At 39.8% G+C, this 14986-nt stretch overlaps 1 protein-coding gene across 1 annotated transcript in view; it reads right to left on the bottom strand.

Annotated features, from left to right (window-relative positions):
- The window catches only part of FCRL5 (Fc receptor like 5), a 45328-nt gene that overhangs the window by 15446 nt on the left and 14896 nt on the right, over positions 1-14986 (bottom strand). Inside the window, exons 7-9 of the mRNA XM_061185872.1 lie at positions 14437-14715; positions 9166-9444; positions 5395-5673 (exon numbers count right to left, since the gene is read on the bottom strand). Coding sequence (XP_061041855.1) covers positions 5395-5673; positions 9166-9444; positions 14437-14715 — 837 coding nt within the window. The remainder of the gene's footprint in view (positions 1-5394; positions 5674-9165; positions 9445-14436; positions 14716-14986) is intronic.

The following is a 14986-nucleotide window of genomic DNA, read 5'->3' as shown; positions in this document are numbered from 1 at the left end:
ATTACATGGGACTGAGTGAACTAATGAGGATGATTATAATTTTTGTGATTTTCTGTTTGAATAAAAAAAAAAAGAAATCTCTTGCATTCTTATACACTAACGATGAAAAATCTGAGAGAGAAATTAATGAAACAATACCATTTACCATTGCAAGAAAAAGAATAAAACACCTAGGAATAAACCTACCTAAGGAGACAAAACACCTGTATGCAGAAAACTATAAGACACTGATGAAAGAAATTAAAGATGATACAAACAGATGGAGAGACATACCACGTTCTTGGATTAGAAGAATCAACATTGTGAAAATGACTATAATCCCCTAGGCAATCTACAGATTCAACGCAATCCCTATCAAACTACCAATGGCATTTTTCACAGAACTGGAACAAAAAATTTCACAATTTGTATGGAAACACAAAAGACCCCGAATAGCCAAAGCAATCTTGAGAAAGGAAAACGGAGCTGGAGGAATCAGGCTCCCTGACTTTAGACTCTACTACAAAGCTACAGTAATCAAGACAGTATTGTACTGACACAAAAACAGAAATATAGGTCAATGGAACAGGATAGAAAGCCCAGAGATAAACCCACACACATATGGTCACCTTATCTTTGATAAAGGAGGCAAAAATATACAATGGAGAAAAGGCAGCCTCTTCAATAAGTGGTGCTGGCAAAACTGGACAGCTACATATAAAAGAATGAAATTGGAGCACTCTCTAACAGCATACACAAAAATAAGCTCAAAATGGATTAAAGACCTCAATGTAAGGGCAGACACTATAAAATTCTTAGAGGAAAACATAGGCAGAACACTCTAGGACATAAATCACAGCAAGATCCTATTTGACCCACCTCCTAGAGAAATGGAAATAAAAACAAAAATAAACAAATGGGATCTAATGAAACTTAAAAGCTTTTGCACAGCAAAGGAAACCATAAACAAGACGAAAAAACAGCCCTCAGAATGGGAGAAAATATTTGCAACTGAATCAATGGACAAAGGATTAATCTCCAAAATATATAAACAGCTCATGCAGCTCAATATTAAAGAAACAAACAACCCAATCCAAAAATGGGCAGGAGACCTAAATAGACATTTCTCCAAAGAAGACATACAGATGGCCAAGAAGCACATGAAAAGCTGCTCAATATCACTATTTAATAGGGAAATGCAAATCAAAACTACAATGAGGTATCACCTCACACCAGTCAGAATGGCCATCATCAAAACATCTACAAACAATAAATGCTGGAGAGGGTGTGGAGGAAAGGTAACCCTCTTCCACTGTTGGTGGGAATGTAAATTGATACAGCCACTATGGAGAACAGTATGGAGGTTCCTTAAAAAACTAAAAATAGAACTACTATACGACCCAGCAATCCCACTACTGGGCATATACCCTGAGAAAACCATAATTCAAAAAGAGTCATGTACCACAATGTTCATTGCAGCTCTATTTATAATAGCCAGGACATGGAAGCAACCTAAGTGTCCATTGACAGATGAAGAGATGAAGAAGATGTGGCACATATATACAATGGAATATTACTCAGCCATAAAAAGAAACGAAATTGAGTTATCTGTAGTGAGGTGGATGGACCTAGAGTCTGTCATACGGAGTGAAGTAAGTCAGAAAGAAAAAAACAAATACCGTATGTTAACACATATATATGGAATCTAAAAAAAAAAAAAAAAAGGCTATGAAGAACCTAGGGGCAGGACAGGAATAAAGATGCAGAAGTAGAGAATGCACTTGAGGACACAGGGATGGGGAAGGGTAAGCTGGGACGAAGTGAGAGAGTGGCATGGACTTATATGTACTACCAAATGTAAAACAGATAGCTAGTGGGAAGCAGCTGCATAGCACAGGAAGATCACCTCGGTGCTTTGTGACCACCTAGAGGGGTGGGATAGGGAGGGTTGGAGGGCGACGCAAGAGGAAGGAGATAGGGGGATATATGTATATGTATAGCTGAGTCACTTTGTTATAAACCAGAAACAACACACCATTGTAAAGCAATTATACTCCACTAAAGACGTTAAAAAAAAAAAGTCAAGAAACATTGCTGGAGAGCCTGTGGAGAAAAGGAAACCCTCCTGCACTGTTGGTGGGAATGTAAATTGGTGCAGCCACTATGGAGAATAGTATGGAAGTTCCTCAAAAAAGTAAAAATAGAGTTACCATATGATCCTGCAATTCCACTCTTGGGCAAACTCTAGTTCAAAAAGATATATGCACCCCAATGTTTATAGCAGCAATATTTACAATAGCCAAGACATGGCAGCTACCTAAATGTCATCATTAGATGAATGGATAAAGAAGATGTGGTATATATATACAATGGACTATTACTCAGCCATAAAAAAGAATGAAATAATGCCATTTGCAGTAACATGGATGGACTTAGAGATTGCCATACTGAGTGAAGTAAGTCAGACAGAGAAAGACAAATATCATATGATATCACTTATATGTGGAATCTAAAAAAAAATGTTACAAATGAACTTATTTATAAAACAGAAATAGGGCTTCCCTGGTGGCGCAGTGGTTGAGACTCTGCCTGCTAATGCAGGGGACACGGGTTTGAGCCCTGGTCTGGGAAGATCCCACATGCCGCGGAGCGACTGGGCCCGTGAGCCACAACTACTGAGCCTGCGCGTCTGGAGCCTGTGCTCCGCAACGAGAGGCCGCGATACTGAGAGGTCCGCGCACCGTGATGAAGAGTGGCCCTCACTTGCCGCAACTAGAGAAAGCCCTAGCACAGAAACGAAGACAATCAATCAATCAATAAAATAAATAAATCTTTAAAAAAAACAAACAAAAAACAAACAAAAAAACAAAAACAAACAAACAAACAAAACAGAAATAGACTCACAGACATAGAAAACAAACTTATGGTTACCAAGGGGGCTAGCAGGTGGGGGTGAGATAAATTTGGAGTTTGGGATTTACATGTATACCCTACTATATATAAAATAGATAACCAGCAAGGGCCTACTGTATAGCACAGGGAACTATACTCAATATCTTGTAATAACCTACAATGGAAAAGAATCTGATAACAAATATATATATATGTACGTATATAAAACTGAATCACTTTGCTCTACACATTGTAACTATACTATTGTAACTAAACTTCTATTTAAAGAAGTATTTGCAAATATATTTGCACAAAGGTTTCTATTGTAGAATTTTTATAATAGCTAAAAACTGGAGACAACCTAGTTGACTTGCTAATAAAACACGAAAGATATCCAAGATATATCAAGTAAAAAATGCAAGTTGCATAACTATATGTGTAATATGATTATACTTTAAAAAAATTCTATGCCTTTGTTTATAATATATTTTAATATTTCTAGAAAAATATACCTGAAAGTACCCTTTTGCTCCATTTGATTTTTTGTCGTGAAAGTTTATGTATTCTTCCAGAATAATAAATTATTAAAAAGTTGTGTTAAACCTGGCCACAAAGGATGAGAGATATTATAATGTAGATTTACACTGAGTTGGATAGACTCATTTTTCAACCTGGCTCTACCATTGCTAGCTGTGCCTCTAAGCTAGTTACTTCACCTCTCTAAGTTTCAGTTTCCTCTCCTGCAAACTGAGGATAAAAATGATCTCATTTTTAACCTCAGTGGTTTATCTTAAAGATTAAATGAGATATTGCATGTCAAGTACTAAGCACAGGGCCTGGCACATACAAGGACTCAGTAAGTATTGATGATGGTGATGATGATGATGGTAGTGACAATGATAATAAGTATTCCTCTTTCTTGCAGTTCTCTAAGATCTGTGTCCTAGTTCTAGGACTCAGACACAATCATCTAGCAAGAAGTCCTTTAGGTGTGATAACACCAGCATAAATAATAGACATTTGCACCAGGGATCATAGAAACAAAGGAATGAGGATGTGTATAAAATCACGAATACAGAGTGTGAGGGGTATGATGTGCTGGTCTACTGTGTTGTGAAGAGGGAGGGAGTGGCATTTGGTCAGAAGTACGTGCTTGTGTGGTGGATCTAAGAGGTGAGTGTGTAAAGAGTAAGAGTCCCTGTGAACCTTAGAGGAAAATTGGCTGAGGCAGGTGCTGCCTGCTACTGGGGGAAGAAGAATGGACTGGTTGAACGGAAAAAATCAAATCTGCAATCAAGTTGCCTGCTAGATGCCAGAGAGATGGCTGCCCCAGCCACCTTGATGGGATGTTGGCTCCTGGGCTGGTATGCCTAAATCAACCTGCTCATGTGATTTTGTCTGTATTTCTTATGATACTCAGGGACCCAGCTAAGGGAGACTAAGAGTATCAGCCTGTATTTTGCTTTATGTACTTCAGAAAGCATTTGCATGCTATTTCATGGTCTCATGTTTCTCTGGGTTGTATCCCAGGAGCAGGGACTCCCAGCTTCTCCTTTAGCATGTCTCCTTCCAGGAACCTTTGAGTCTGACATACGCCATATTCCCTGTGCACCAAAATAATAGAATTCTAGGGTTGAGGATGACCTTGGTATTCATCTAGTTCAATTTTCTCACTTTATGAATGAGGAAATTGAGGTCAATATAAGGAAATATGCTTGGCCAAGTTCATAGAGCTAGTATCTTCAGAACCAAGACTAGAACATCCATCTCAACAGCCCTTAGCATACTTTTGCTCTACCATAAGTTTGACCTGTAGGGGATCATCACAAAGCAGATTCAGAGATGACAAGAAGCAGTTTTCCTTTGGTTTTTATACCTAATGGCAAGATGTCAGACAGCTTAGAGAATGAAAGAATTTGATTAATGGGTGACCATTTTCATTCCATGTCATCCTGCTTTCACCTCTGTGTCCCCGCTACTTTAAGAATCACTTTGTAAACTAACTTGGATTGGTTGTGATTGTATATCCTTAAAGGCTATGTACCTAGCTAATATTAATATAGAATTTTTAATATGGAAATGTGAGGCATGTTTATATCCCTGGTAGTGAAAGAAGCTCAAGAGTAGAAGTTTGTTGGAAGTCAAAGAGAGAAAAACCAGGACAAAGAATGGCCCAACCTTTTTTGGGGCAACGAAACCTATACTTAGAATTCGTTATTTTCCCTTTTTTATCATAATTGCAGATCAAAATATAGTCAATGTTCTAAAAACCTTCTTTGCACTTTTAGTGAGGAGTTTTGATCACATTCAAGAAGACTTCTTGAACTGTGCTGCTGGGAGGGTCCAGGTTCCTGAAACCGCAGCCACAGGAAGGATCCCAGACTTTCAACTGGAGATTCTATGTGCAGGAAATATGCTGGGGGGTCACACCAGCAAACAGGAGTGCTGGAGCTCCATTTCTGCTGCCGGGGAGAGAAGACGGTCAGTCCCTGGTTGTGCTGCCTGCGGGCAGGACCAACTCACCTATGACACTGAGTAGCATCACCTCACTATGCTGGACCCCCAGGCCATTGTCAGCCTTACAGGAGTAGTTTCCAGAATGTTTCGTGGTCAGAGAGAGGTTGAAGGATGCTCCTCCTCCCAAGGGAGCTGAGCTGCTCCCCACGGCGACATCCTCATGATAAAACTGGTACAGGATCGGGGGAGAGCCTCTCTGGGCCTCACAGTGAAGCTCTACCATGTCCCCCACCACAGCCTGGGCCCTGGAAGCCCTGAGGGTGAGGACAGGGTGAGACACTGGAACTGAAGGAAGAAAGATAGTTAACCATCAGTTCATGTTGTTTAAATATGTTCCTCCATAGAAAAGACATTTCAAATAGGAAAATATTTTTCTTTTTTAATGACCTTGTGATATCACTCAGAACTCAGCTATAATTTATTCAGATCTGAAGAAACAAACCATTTGTGTAGTGTTATATATAGTCTGGAATACTTCATTATACAATCTCAAAAGTGTTTGGGGAATCTGAAAACAGAGACTAAATGGAAACCCAAGTATCTGAGAAGTCAAAAGACAATTGGAGAAAAGGAGAAATCAGTTCAATAGAAAATGAGAAACAGGGGAGACTGCTGCTTACATAGTCAGGGACGTAACTGAGCCTTGGCCGCATCAAAAATAAGACCCCAGAGAGAATAAATATTGATCAAGTTATTGGCTCATTTTCATATTTATTCATTCATCAAAAATTATTTGAGCAGTTTAAAAGTCTCAGTAACTACACAATATGCTGGAGATTCAATAGTGAGAAAGACACAGTCCCTGCTCTCATGAAGCCTGCAATCTAGATGAGAGGATAGAGTAATTAAATAGAAATACAAATACATAATTAAAACATTGATAATTGATACAAAGTAAAGAATAGGATGCTATGAAATGTATAATAATGGGGCCTGATCTAGTATGGGTTAGTCAGGTAATGCTTCCTCACAAAGTGACATCTGAATTAACCAAGTGAGGAAGGGAATGAAGACTGCACAGGCAGGCAAACAGTGTGTGCAAAGGCCCTGAGCTGGGAAGAAGGTTGGAGCTTTTTTTTTTTTTTTGCTAGTACCAGGTTGTAGTACTTTATGTATTTGTGTTTTTTTTAAACATCTTTATTGAAGTATAATTGCTTTACAATGGTGTGTTAGTTTCTGCTTTATAACAAAGTGAATCAGTTATACATATACATATGTTCCCATATCTCTTCCCTGAGCTTTTGAGCTGTTGAAATGAGGTGACAGCAGCACTAAGAGAAGGGTTTGAAGAGTGCCATGAAATAGGAGGCTGGAGAGCTAGGCAGAGCTTCACAAGCCATGGTACGGATTTTGGTCCTTCTTCACAGAGCAATGGGAAACCTGTAAGTGTCTCTATACAGGGGCATGAGATGATCAAACCTGTCTTTTTTAAAGACAATTTTGATCTCAGTGTGCAAAATGGATTGTAATGGGACAGAAATGGAATGGAGAGGTTATTAGGGGTGGAGCGGTGGCATTGCAGTAATTGAAATGGTGGTAGATTTGACTATGATAGTGGCAGTAAAGACAGAAAGAAAAGATCCAAGGAATATTTTGGAAATAAAATCAATAGGAGTCAATGATTAACTGGCTATGGAGACCAAGGGAGAGAAATGGCAAGGAAGCCTCCTGGGTTTTTGCCTTGTATATCTGGATGAATGGATGTGTCTTTCACAGCGCTAGGGACACTTGGAGGAGGACCAGATCTGGGGGGAATTCCATGAGTTCAGTTTTAGAGATGTTCAAGTTCATGAGCCTTTAAGAGATATGGCATAAGCAGGTGCTCAGGTAGGAGGTCTCTTTTGGAGATAAAAGTTTAAGAATCATTTATAGACGACACCCCCAGGATCATCCAGAGAAAGAACATATATAAGGGAAGAGGGTACATGCAGGACAAAGCTCTGGGACACACCAATGCTTTTATAGTTTGTCTATAGAAGGAGGAACTAGTAAAGGGAACTGAGAAGGAGTGGCAGAGAAAGGAGATCCAGGAGAAGGTGAAGTCATTGAAGCCAAGGAAGGGAGGGTTTCAAGAAGAAAGAAAATGCAAACAGTATGTACTATTTCTGAGAGATCAAGTAAGGTGAGGATTGGAAAATGGCCATTGGATTTAAAGCCATGGAGGTCATTGGTGACCTTTGTGAGAATCATTTTTTGTATAAAGGTCAGAAGAAACCAAGTGTTAAATCCTAGTGGGTAAGGAGGAAATGGAGACAATCTGTGCAACTGACTCTTTCTCGGAAGTTTAGCCATAATAGAGCAGTGGCTGGAGATGTAAGTGGGACCAAGTTAGGGTTTTTTCTTAGACATGGGACAGACATAGCACGTTAAATGTCAATGGGAAGGATCCTATAAAGCAGGAGAGGAAGTTGTTCAAAGTGTCGGAGAATGCAAGAAAGGATGGACTCTAGAGGTGAGATGGAGATTTTCACCTTTCATAGGAAGCAGTCTTCTATACCTTAGGAAGAGGAGGGATGAGTTACTGGATGGATACAGAGACAAACACTCAAATGGTGGTGGGAGTCGAGGGTGTGATTGTCTGGGAGGAAGTAAAGGTGTTAATGAACTGGGGGTTCTGTTGAGGTCTGAGAACAATAATGATTGGAGGATTTTATTTTTTTTAATTCCTGTATTTTTAAATTTTTTAAAAAACATCTTTATTGGAGTATAATTGCTTTACAATGGTGTGTTAGTTTCTGCTTTATAACAAAGTGAATCAGCTGTGCATATACATATATCCCCATATCTCCTCCCTCTTGCGTCTCCCTCTCTCCCTCCCTATCCCACCCCTCTAGGTGGTCACAAAGTACCGAGCTGATCTCCCTGTGTTATGTGGCTTCTTCCCACTAGCTATCTATTTTACATTTGGTAGTGTATATATGTCCATGCCACTCTCTCACTTTGTCCCAGCTTATCCTTCCCAATCCCCGTGTCCTCAAGTCCATTCTCTACATCTGCATCTTTATTCCTGTCCTGCCCCTAGTGATTGGAGGATTTGAAGAAACAAGTAGAGGGATAGGAGGTTGTGGTCAGGTGATTGGAGTAGTGTATGTACGGGGCAGTGGGTGGCGGAAAGAATGACAAGACATGGTGTTGAGTGGGTCATCCATGTGGACGAGTTATGGAATGATGGCAGAGTGTAGGGTAGACAGGAAGACTATGAGTGAGGTGCCAAGCCTGCACTGAAAGTGGGCATGACTAGGAGGTCAGCCCATGACAGGCCAGGTAGGAGACAGAGTGCTATAGCTGAATGAGAGGTAAGATGTCAGGAGAATGATGTTGAAAGGTCTTTTAGCAGGAGTTCTGGCTGGAGATCTGAGATGCTCTGGGACAGGGGCAGGAGAAGCTAGAGAGAAATTCATGAGCCAGTGAAAGGATGAGTTGGCCTTTTTATTGATTGACTGACAAAGGAAACCCCAACTAAATCTCTTCTGAGGTGAGACATGCTGAACTTTATAATTTCCTTTCTTGCTGATCATTGTTGGCCAGGATGCAATTTGTGTTTTAAAAGCCTTTATTCCTATGTTAAGAAACTTTTGTTCACAATGTCTTGCACTGCTGTTACCAGGAGAGGCAAAGCAAGCAAAGGGAAGGTGCAAGTTCCTGAAAATGTAGAACTCTTAGTTGGAGGCTGTGTAGAAATGATGCAAATGACCCTGGGGTACCTCCAATCTCGGCTACAGGGGAAGGTGGGGGAGATAGTCTGTCCCTGGCTGTGCTGTAGTTGGATCCACTTACCTCTGACACTGAGTGACACTGTGTTACTGCGCTGGACCCCCTGGCCATTGTTGGCCTCACAGAAGTAGTTCCCAGAATGCTCTGCCGTCAGAAGGAGGTTGAAGGAAGCTCCCCTTCCAGAGGGGCTTGAGCTGCTCCCCAGGCTGACATCCTCATGATAAAACTGGTACAGGATCGGGGGAGAGCCTCTCCGGGCCTCACAGTGAAGCTCCATCACGTCCCCCACCACAGCCTGGGCCCCGGGAGCCCTGAGGGTGAGGACAGGGCGAGATACTGGAACTGAGAGCAAAAATGAGTTAGTTGATACCAGGATCTTTTCCCATTTCCTCTATTTTTATTTTTCAGAGGTTACCTCTGTTGATGATTTGGTGACACTTTTGAGATCTTTTCTATGTGTAAGAACTCTTATTCTTATCAACACGTAAACAAATGCATAAAATACCCACATACGTGCATGGGATCACAATATACATACTGGTCTACAACCTGATTTTTCCCCTTAACAAAATATCATGAGCATCATTCTATGTTATTACCTAAAGATCTATCTCAGTCACTTAAAAAATCAGCTTTATTAAGGTATAATTTACATGCATAAAATGCAACTCCTCTAACTTTAAAATTTGATAATTTAGGGTAAATATTGCTTCATTATTTTTAACAACAGCAAAGCATTCCATGGTATGAATTTACTGTAATACACTTAAGCAATTCCCCATTATGGAACTTTAGGTTGTTATTGTTTTCTAATTTTGAATAAGGCTGCATTACACAATTCTGTATATATATCATTGTATTTTGTCAATGCATTTCTTAGGAAAAATTCTTCGAAGTGGGATTTCTGGGATTGGGATATGGGCATTTCAAATAATGATATATAATGTTAAATTTTTCTTCAAAAACTTTCAACCAATTTACACTTGCACTAATGGTATGTAAGAGTTTCCTTTCCCCACCCTCTGATCAATTATAGTCATATAAATGCACAGGCTTATTTTTCTTATCATTTCTCTTTTCCTAGTTTTAAACTCTACAGTTGTTCCATCTGAAGAATTGACTTATTCTATCCTATGGGACCTTACAGTTTATTATTTGATTTTTTATGGACTGTTAGTGAGCTGTAATTCATTAATGACGAGTTGTTCTCTATAAAGTATCCAGAAATTATTTACAAAATGAAAACCTTGAAATCTGTCATTAATTTTTCTAAATTATTAAGTCAATTTTTATCCTCCATTATGAAACAATAATCATAAGAAAATTGGTTTTTTAATTTCCTCTTCTCCCTCTGAATGATTTTCCTTTGTTACATATATTTTTTACTTTTTCAGCATTTAGAATAGTTGCTTTCTATTCTGTAACCATAACTCTCATATTGCTTAGCCTTTGTTTTTATGTCTGAATCAGTGGTTTTCAACCATATCTGTACAATATTTTCAGCTGAGGTTGTGTTAAAAATGTGGATCTGAGACCCCATCTGAGAGATTCAGAATTTGATTGGTCTGGAGAGAGCTTAGTAAAAAGTTTTTTTTCAAAATTCCTAGGTGATTCTAATATGCAGCCAAGGCTGAGAACTACCGATCTGAATAGATTCAGTATTCACTTTTCATATCATAGTTTCCTCATTTTGAGTCTTTTATATTGATTCATACCTTGGCTGGCTAGAGTTTGTCATCAAGTAATTTTTCAAGAAGCGTTAATGGGTACTAAGTACCCTGAATTCTTGCATGTTTGAAAATGTTTTTCTGATTTGATATAAAATTCTCAGTTCTCATTTCTCCTCTGAAAGTCCAAGTCTGAATACCATTCCTCTCTCTTTTAGTATTGACTTCTGTGTAAAGACTAAGACCAACTGCATATTTTTTCTTTCTGAGATGACTGCTTTTTTTTCTTTTTTTTGCCGTGATCACACACACACACGGGTGCGCGTGCGCGCACGCACACACACACACGTATATTTTTAGCCTTGAAAGTCAATAACCTCATCAGGATATGTCTTTTGATCTACATTTTCAAGTTTTCTTCACTTCAGGAAACTTTTTATTATGTCTTTGAGTTTTGTTTCTCTCTTTAGACACTTAATTATCCACACTTGTGGTCTTCGTTGTCTGATCTCCATATTTTACTTTCTTTTTCTTTTTGCCTTTTCTGTGTCTTTCTACTTTGCGTTCTGTATTATTTTCTCAAACCAATTCTCCATTCCATTAACAGATTTCGGAAGTATGCATTCTCTTCTTACTGCTTCAAATTTGGATTTTATTTCTAACATAGGTTTGGTTTTTCTCCTGAGTTCTGTTATATATATGTATATATATTTTTTCTTTTTTGTTATCTTATCATCTCTCTTTTTTTTTAACATCTTTATTGGAGTATAATTGCTTTACAATGGTGTGTTAGTTTCTGCTTTATAACAAAGTGAATCAGCTATACATATAAAATTCTCATATTGGACTTGTTTTCTTTATGGCTTTTACTTCAATGAATAAAGTTATATTCCGAGTTTTGTATTTGCTTGAGAAAGCTGTGTGTGTGTATGGGGGGCGGGTAGTGTTTTAGTGACCCAGGGCTGTTGATAGATTCAAAATGGGTGTATCTTATTAGCTCACATTCCCACGAAATTTCTGTGTCTTCTCTTTGGGGTATATTCCCTTGGGAGGAAAAAAAAAAAAAAAACCCAGATTATTCTGCCAGAAAGTCTGCATGGCTCACAGTGAAGCTTCTCAACTTGTTTGCTAATTTAGGGCTCGTTTACTTCTGTTCAGTTGATATAAACAGTTGCAAAGATCAATGTTCTCTCCCTGCTCTTTTTTTCCTCATCTCATCTCAAAGACCTTTTTGTTCATGAAATTACAAACGCTGACTGAGGACCTACTCTATGCCAGACACCAAGTAGGCACAGGGATGAGATGCAGACCAAAACTGATAAGGTTCCATTCTCATGAAGCTAATACTCTGGCATTGAGGAAGACAGACACGAAACGGGAAATAAAGGGGTTTCAGATATTGCTAAATTTGAGAAGAAAATACAGCATCATAATGAGAAAGAGGATGTCTTAGGGCTTGGGGCTTTCCTAGGTAGATTGGCTTCAGGCTTTGGAGTCTGGGTCTCAGATCATTTACATTTTTAAAATAATCTCTTTACTCAACAATTTATATTGGGGTAATGTCTTCCTTTGGCCATGTTTTATTTCTATGATCTGAAACAAGAGCTATCGAGGAGCAAGAGGTCTTTCAGATCCATATGTTCCAAGATAGGACCATAGTAATAAGAACTCCAAATGGACTCATGGGTTCCTAAGACCACAGACTATAACAGAAACTTGCCTAATTTACAAATTCTGACCAGACCACACTTGCAGTTACAATCACACTCTGACCAATTCCTGCTCCCAAAGCCCTAAAAGTGCCTCCCCTAACTCCCCACTGTGAGAGATGATGAGACTCTGTCAAACTGAGGCTCTCCCTTGCTTTGCCAGCTAAACGAGCCCAGCTCTGGGGCACCCACAGATTTCCCTGGTTGTCTTGTCTGGGGCTTTGACGAGTGTCGCTCAGCCTCTCCCTCACTTTGTCTCTTCCAGAGCTTCATGAATTCATGGCCTCTGGGTTCCTATTCCAACTCAAATCACAGAATTCTGGGGCTTTAAGGGACACTAATTACTGTCTTATCTAACTTTCAATAGAAGGTGAAAACAGCAAGACAAAGAAAATTTAAAAGTTTTGCCCAAATTATGAGCTAGCTATTTTCATACCCAGGGCTAGAATTCAGGTTTTCTGACCCACGCTGACATCAGACAACCCGAGCAAGATGTTTTTCATGTACACTGGCTCTTTCTAGGAAACCTCAGAGGTCTTGCTGTGCATATCATTCCTAGAAAAAGTATTTTCTTAAACGTAGTTCATTACATGTCATGTTGTCCCAAGTGACCCTGCTCTCTTGGCCATCATTTGTTGAATTAGAGGTGAGCAGTTGGTTTAAGAACATTCTATGTATAGACTTGCCAGTGGCCTATGAGGTGTCTTAGAGCTAGGCTGCTTGACTAGTTAGACTAGTTGGAAGCACCGCTTTGGCAATTGGGGCAGACGCTGAAATACAGAGCAGGACGTCATGCCCAGAAGTCCAAGGCAGTCAATGCTGAAATTAACAGGAGTTTTGAGTAAAGATAAGTTATAAGATAGAGTCATAAGAATGAGGGTGGAAAGCACTTAGGAACAGTAAGAACAATGGGGCAGAAGAACATAGAAAGGAAATAGCTGATGGGCCTAGGAGTAGAGAATAATGAAACTTCTAGCTCATCAAACATCAGCATAATCTGTTTTTGAGAAATAAGTTGAATTCTGAGAGATCTCTCAGTTCTTATTCCATGAGTCTGAATATAATGTCTTTCCTGTTTTTCATTTTTTGTTTTTTTTTGTTTTTTTACTCCCTGGATATCCTTAACAAACCCTCACCCACTGGAGACATGGGGGTTTTTTTCTTCTGATCTAAAATGATCTGATACACCAAATTCAAGAGTTTTCTATTTATATTTCTCTTCTCTGAAAAGAAAACTGAACTTTTACTCTCTACTAAACAAAGATTCCAAGTGTAAACAGAAGCAATTTTGCTCCTAAAATGACACTTTTTCATGGTTCCATGGGCAACCATGAGCTGTACACCTATGGTTCGTATACCTTTATAAATGTATGTCATACTGCAACAAAAATTTTAAAAACATAATACAGTGAAATGACATTTATTTTACTGGGTTAAGTCAAAGGATCACGGAAACCCCAGTAAACAAATGAGCTGGTTTCCAGGAAGACATTTCCTCCCTTCCCTTCACCTTCAGCCCTCTTTAAACCTACTGGAAGAGCTTGAACTTCTTGAGAACCCTTTGGAGAAAGTAAGGTCTTGTCCACTATATGCCCATATGACTGTGCTTATAGCTAAATTAATATGTAAGTGTTATTGAGGAAATATGAGATGCTTCTGTGCATGGAGTTAAGAGAAATTGGCTTGGAGACTGAACATACAGGGCCTGAGAAGATAATTTGAGAAAACAAATTCATTTGCTAAAAGCTGGGAAAGGTGCTGAGCTATCATAGGGATCTGGCTGAGCCAGGGCAGATGAGGATTAAGGCCCACAGATAGCTGGTTCTATGAGAAGGGAGCCAAGATGGGCATGAGGTTGATTGGGGTAGGAAACTGGAAGATCCATGCAGACCTCTGAAGGGGTTGGTGCGAGAGGATCTGGGTCAGGGATGGGTCACTGGCAGGAATCCAGGGCTTACCGGTGACAGAGAGTCTCAGGGTCTTACTGCTCTGGGGGCCAAGGCCATTGTCAGCTGTGCAGTAGTAGTTCCCAGAATGCTCTGCAGTCAGAGAGAATCTATAGGACGTTGTTCTCCATAAGGTAGTTTCGATCTTCATGAGCAGCACACCTTCACGAAAAAACTGATACCAGATGGGTAGAGAACCTCTCTGAGCTTCACAGTCAAAGCTCACCTCATCTCCCACAAGAGTCCGGGTCCCAGGAGGGCTGAGGGTGAGGACAGGTTGAGACACGGGGACTGAGGGAAAGAAACACTTAGTCAACAGGTGCATCTGCCACTTCCTGGTGCTTTCAATCAGTGGCTAGTGAGATGTCCAGTCTCAAGTCCACTGGTCCTCAGGGCAGCCCAGTGCCTCCCAGGCTTTTCTCCCCAGCTCTCTCCTGTTCTCCATGCTGGTCTTCTCCTTTCCCATCAGACCTGGCCCTTCTCCTCTCCTGTCTCCCTTTGTTCGGTGACCTCATTCCTGTTTTCCAGAGGAAATGATGTTCTTGGGGAAGAAGTCCCTTAT

This window comes from Eubalaena glacialis, chromosome 3, assembly GCF_028564815.1.
Source record: "Eubalaena glacialis isolate mEubGla1 chromosome 3, mEubGla1.1.hap2.+ XY, whole genome shotgun sequence".
Taxonomy (NCBI): domain Eukaryota; kingdom Metazoa; phylum Chordata; class Mammalia; order Artiodactyla; family Balaenidae; genus Eubalaena; species Eubalaena glacialis.
The sequence above is the reverse complement of the archived record's forward strand: the minus strand, read 5'-3'. Positions and strand labels throughout refer to the sequence as shown.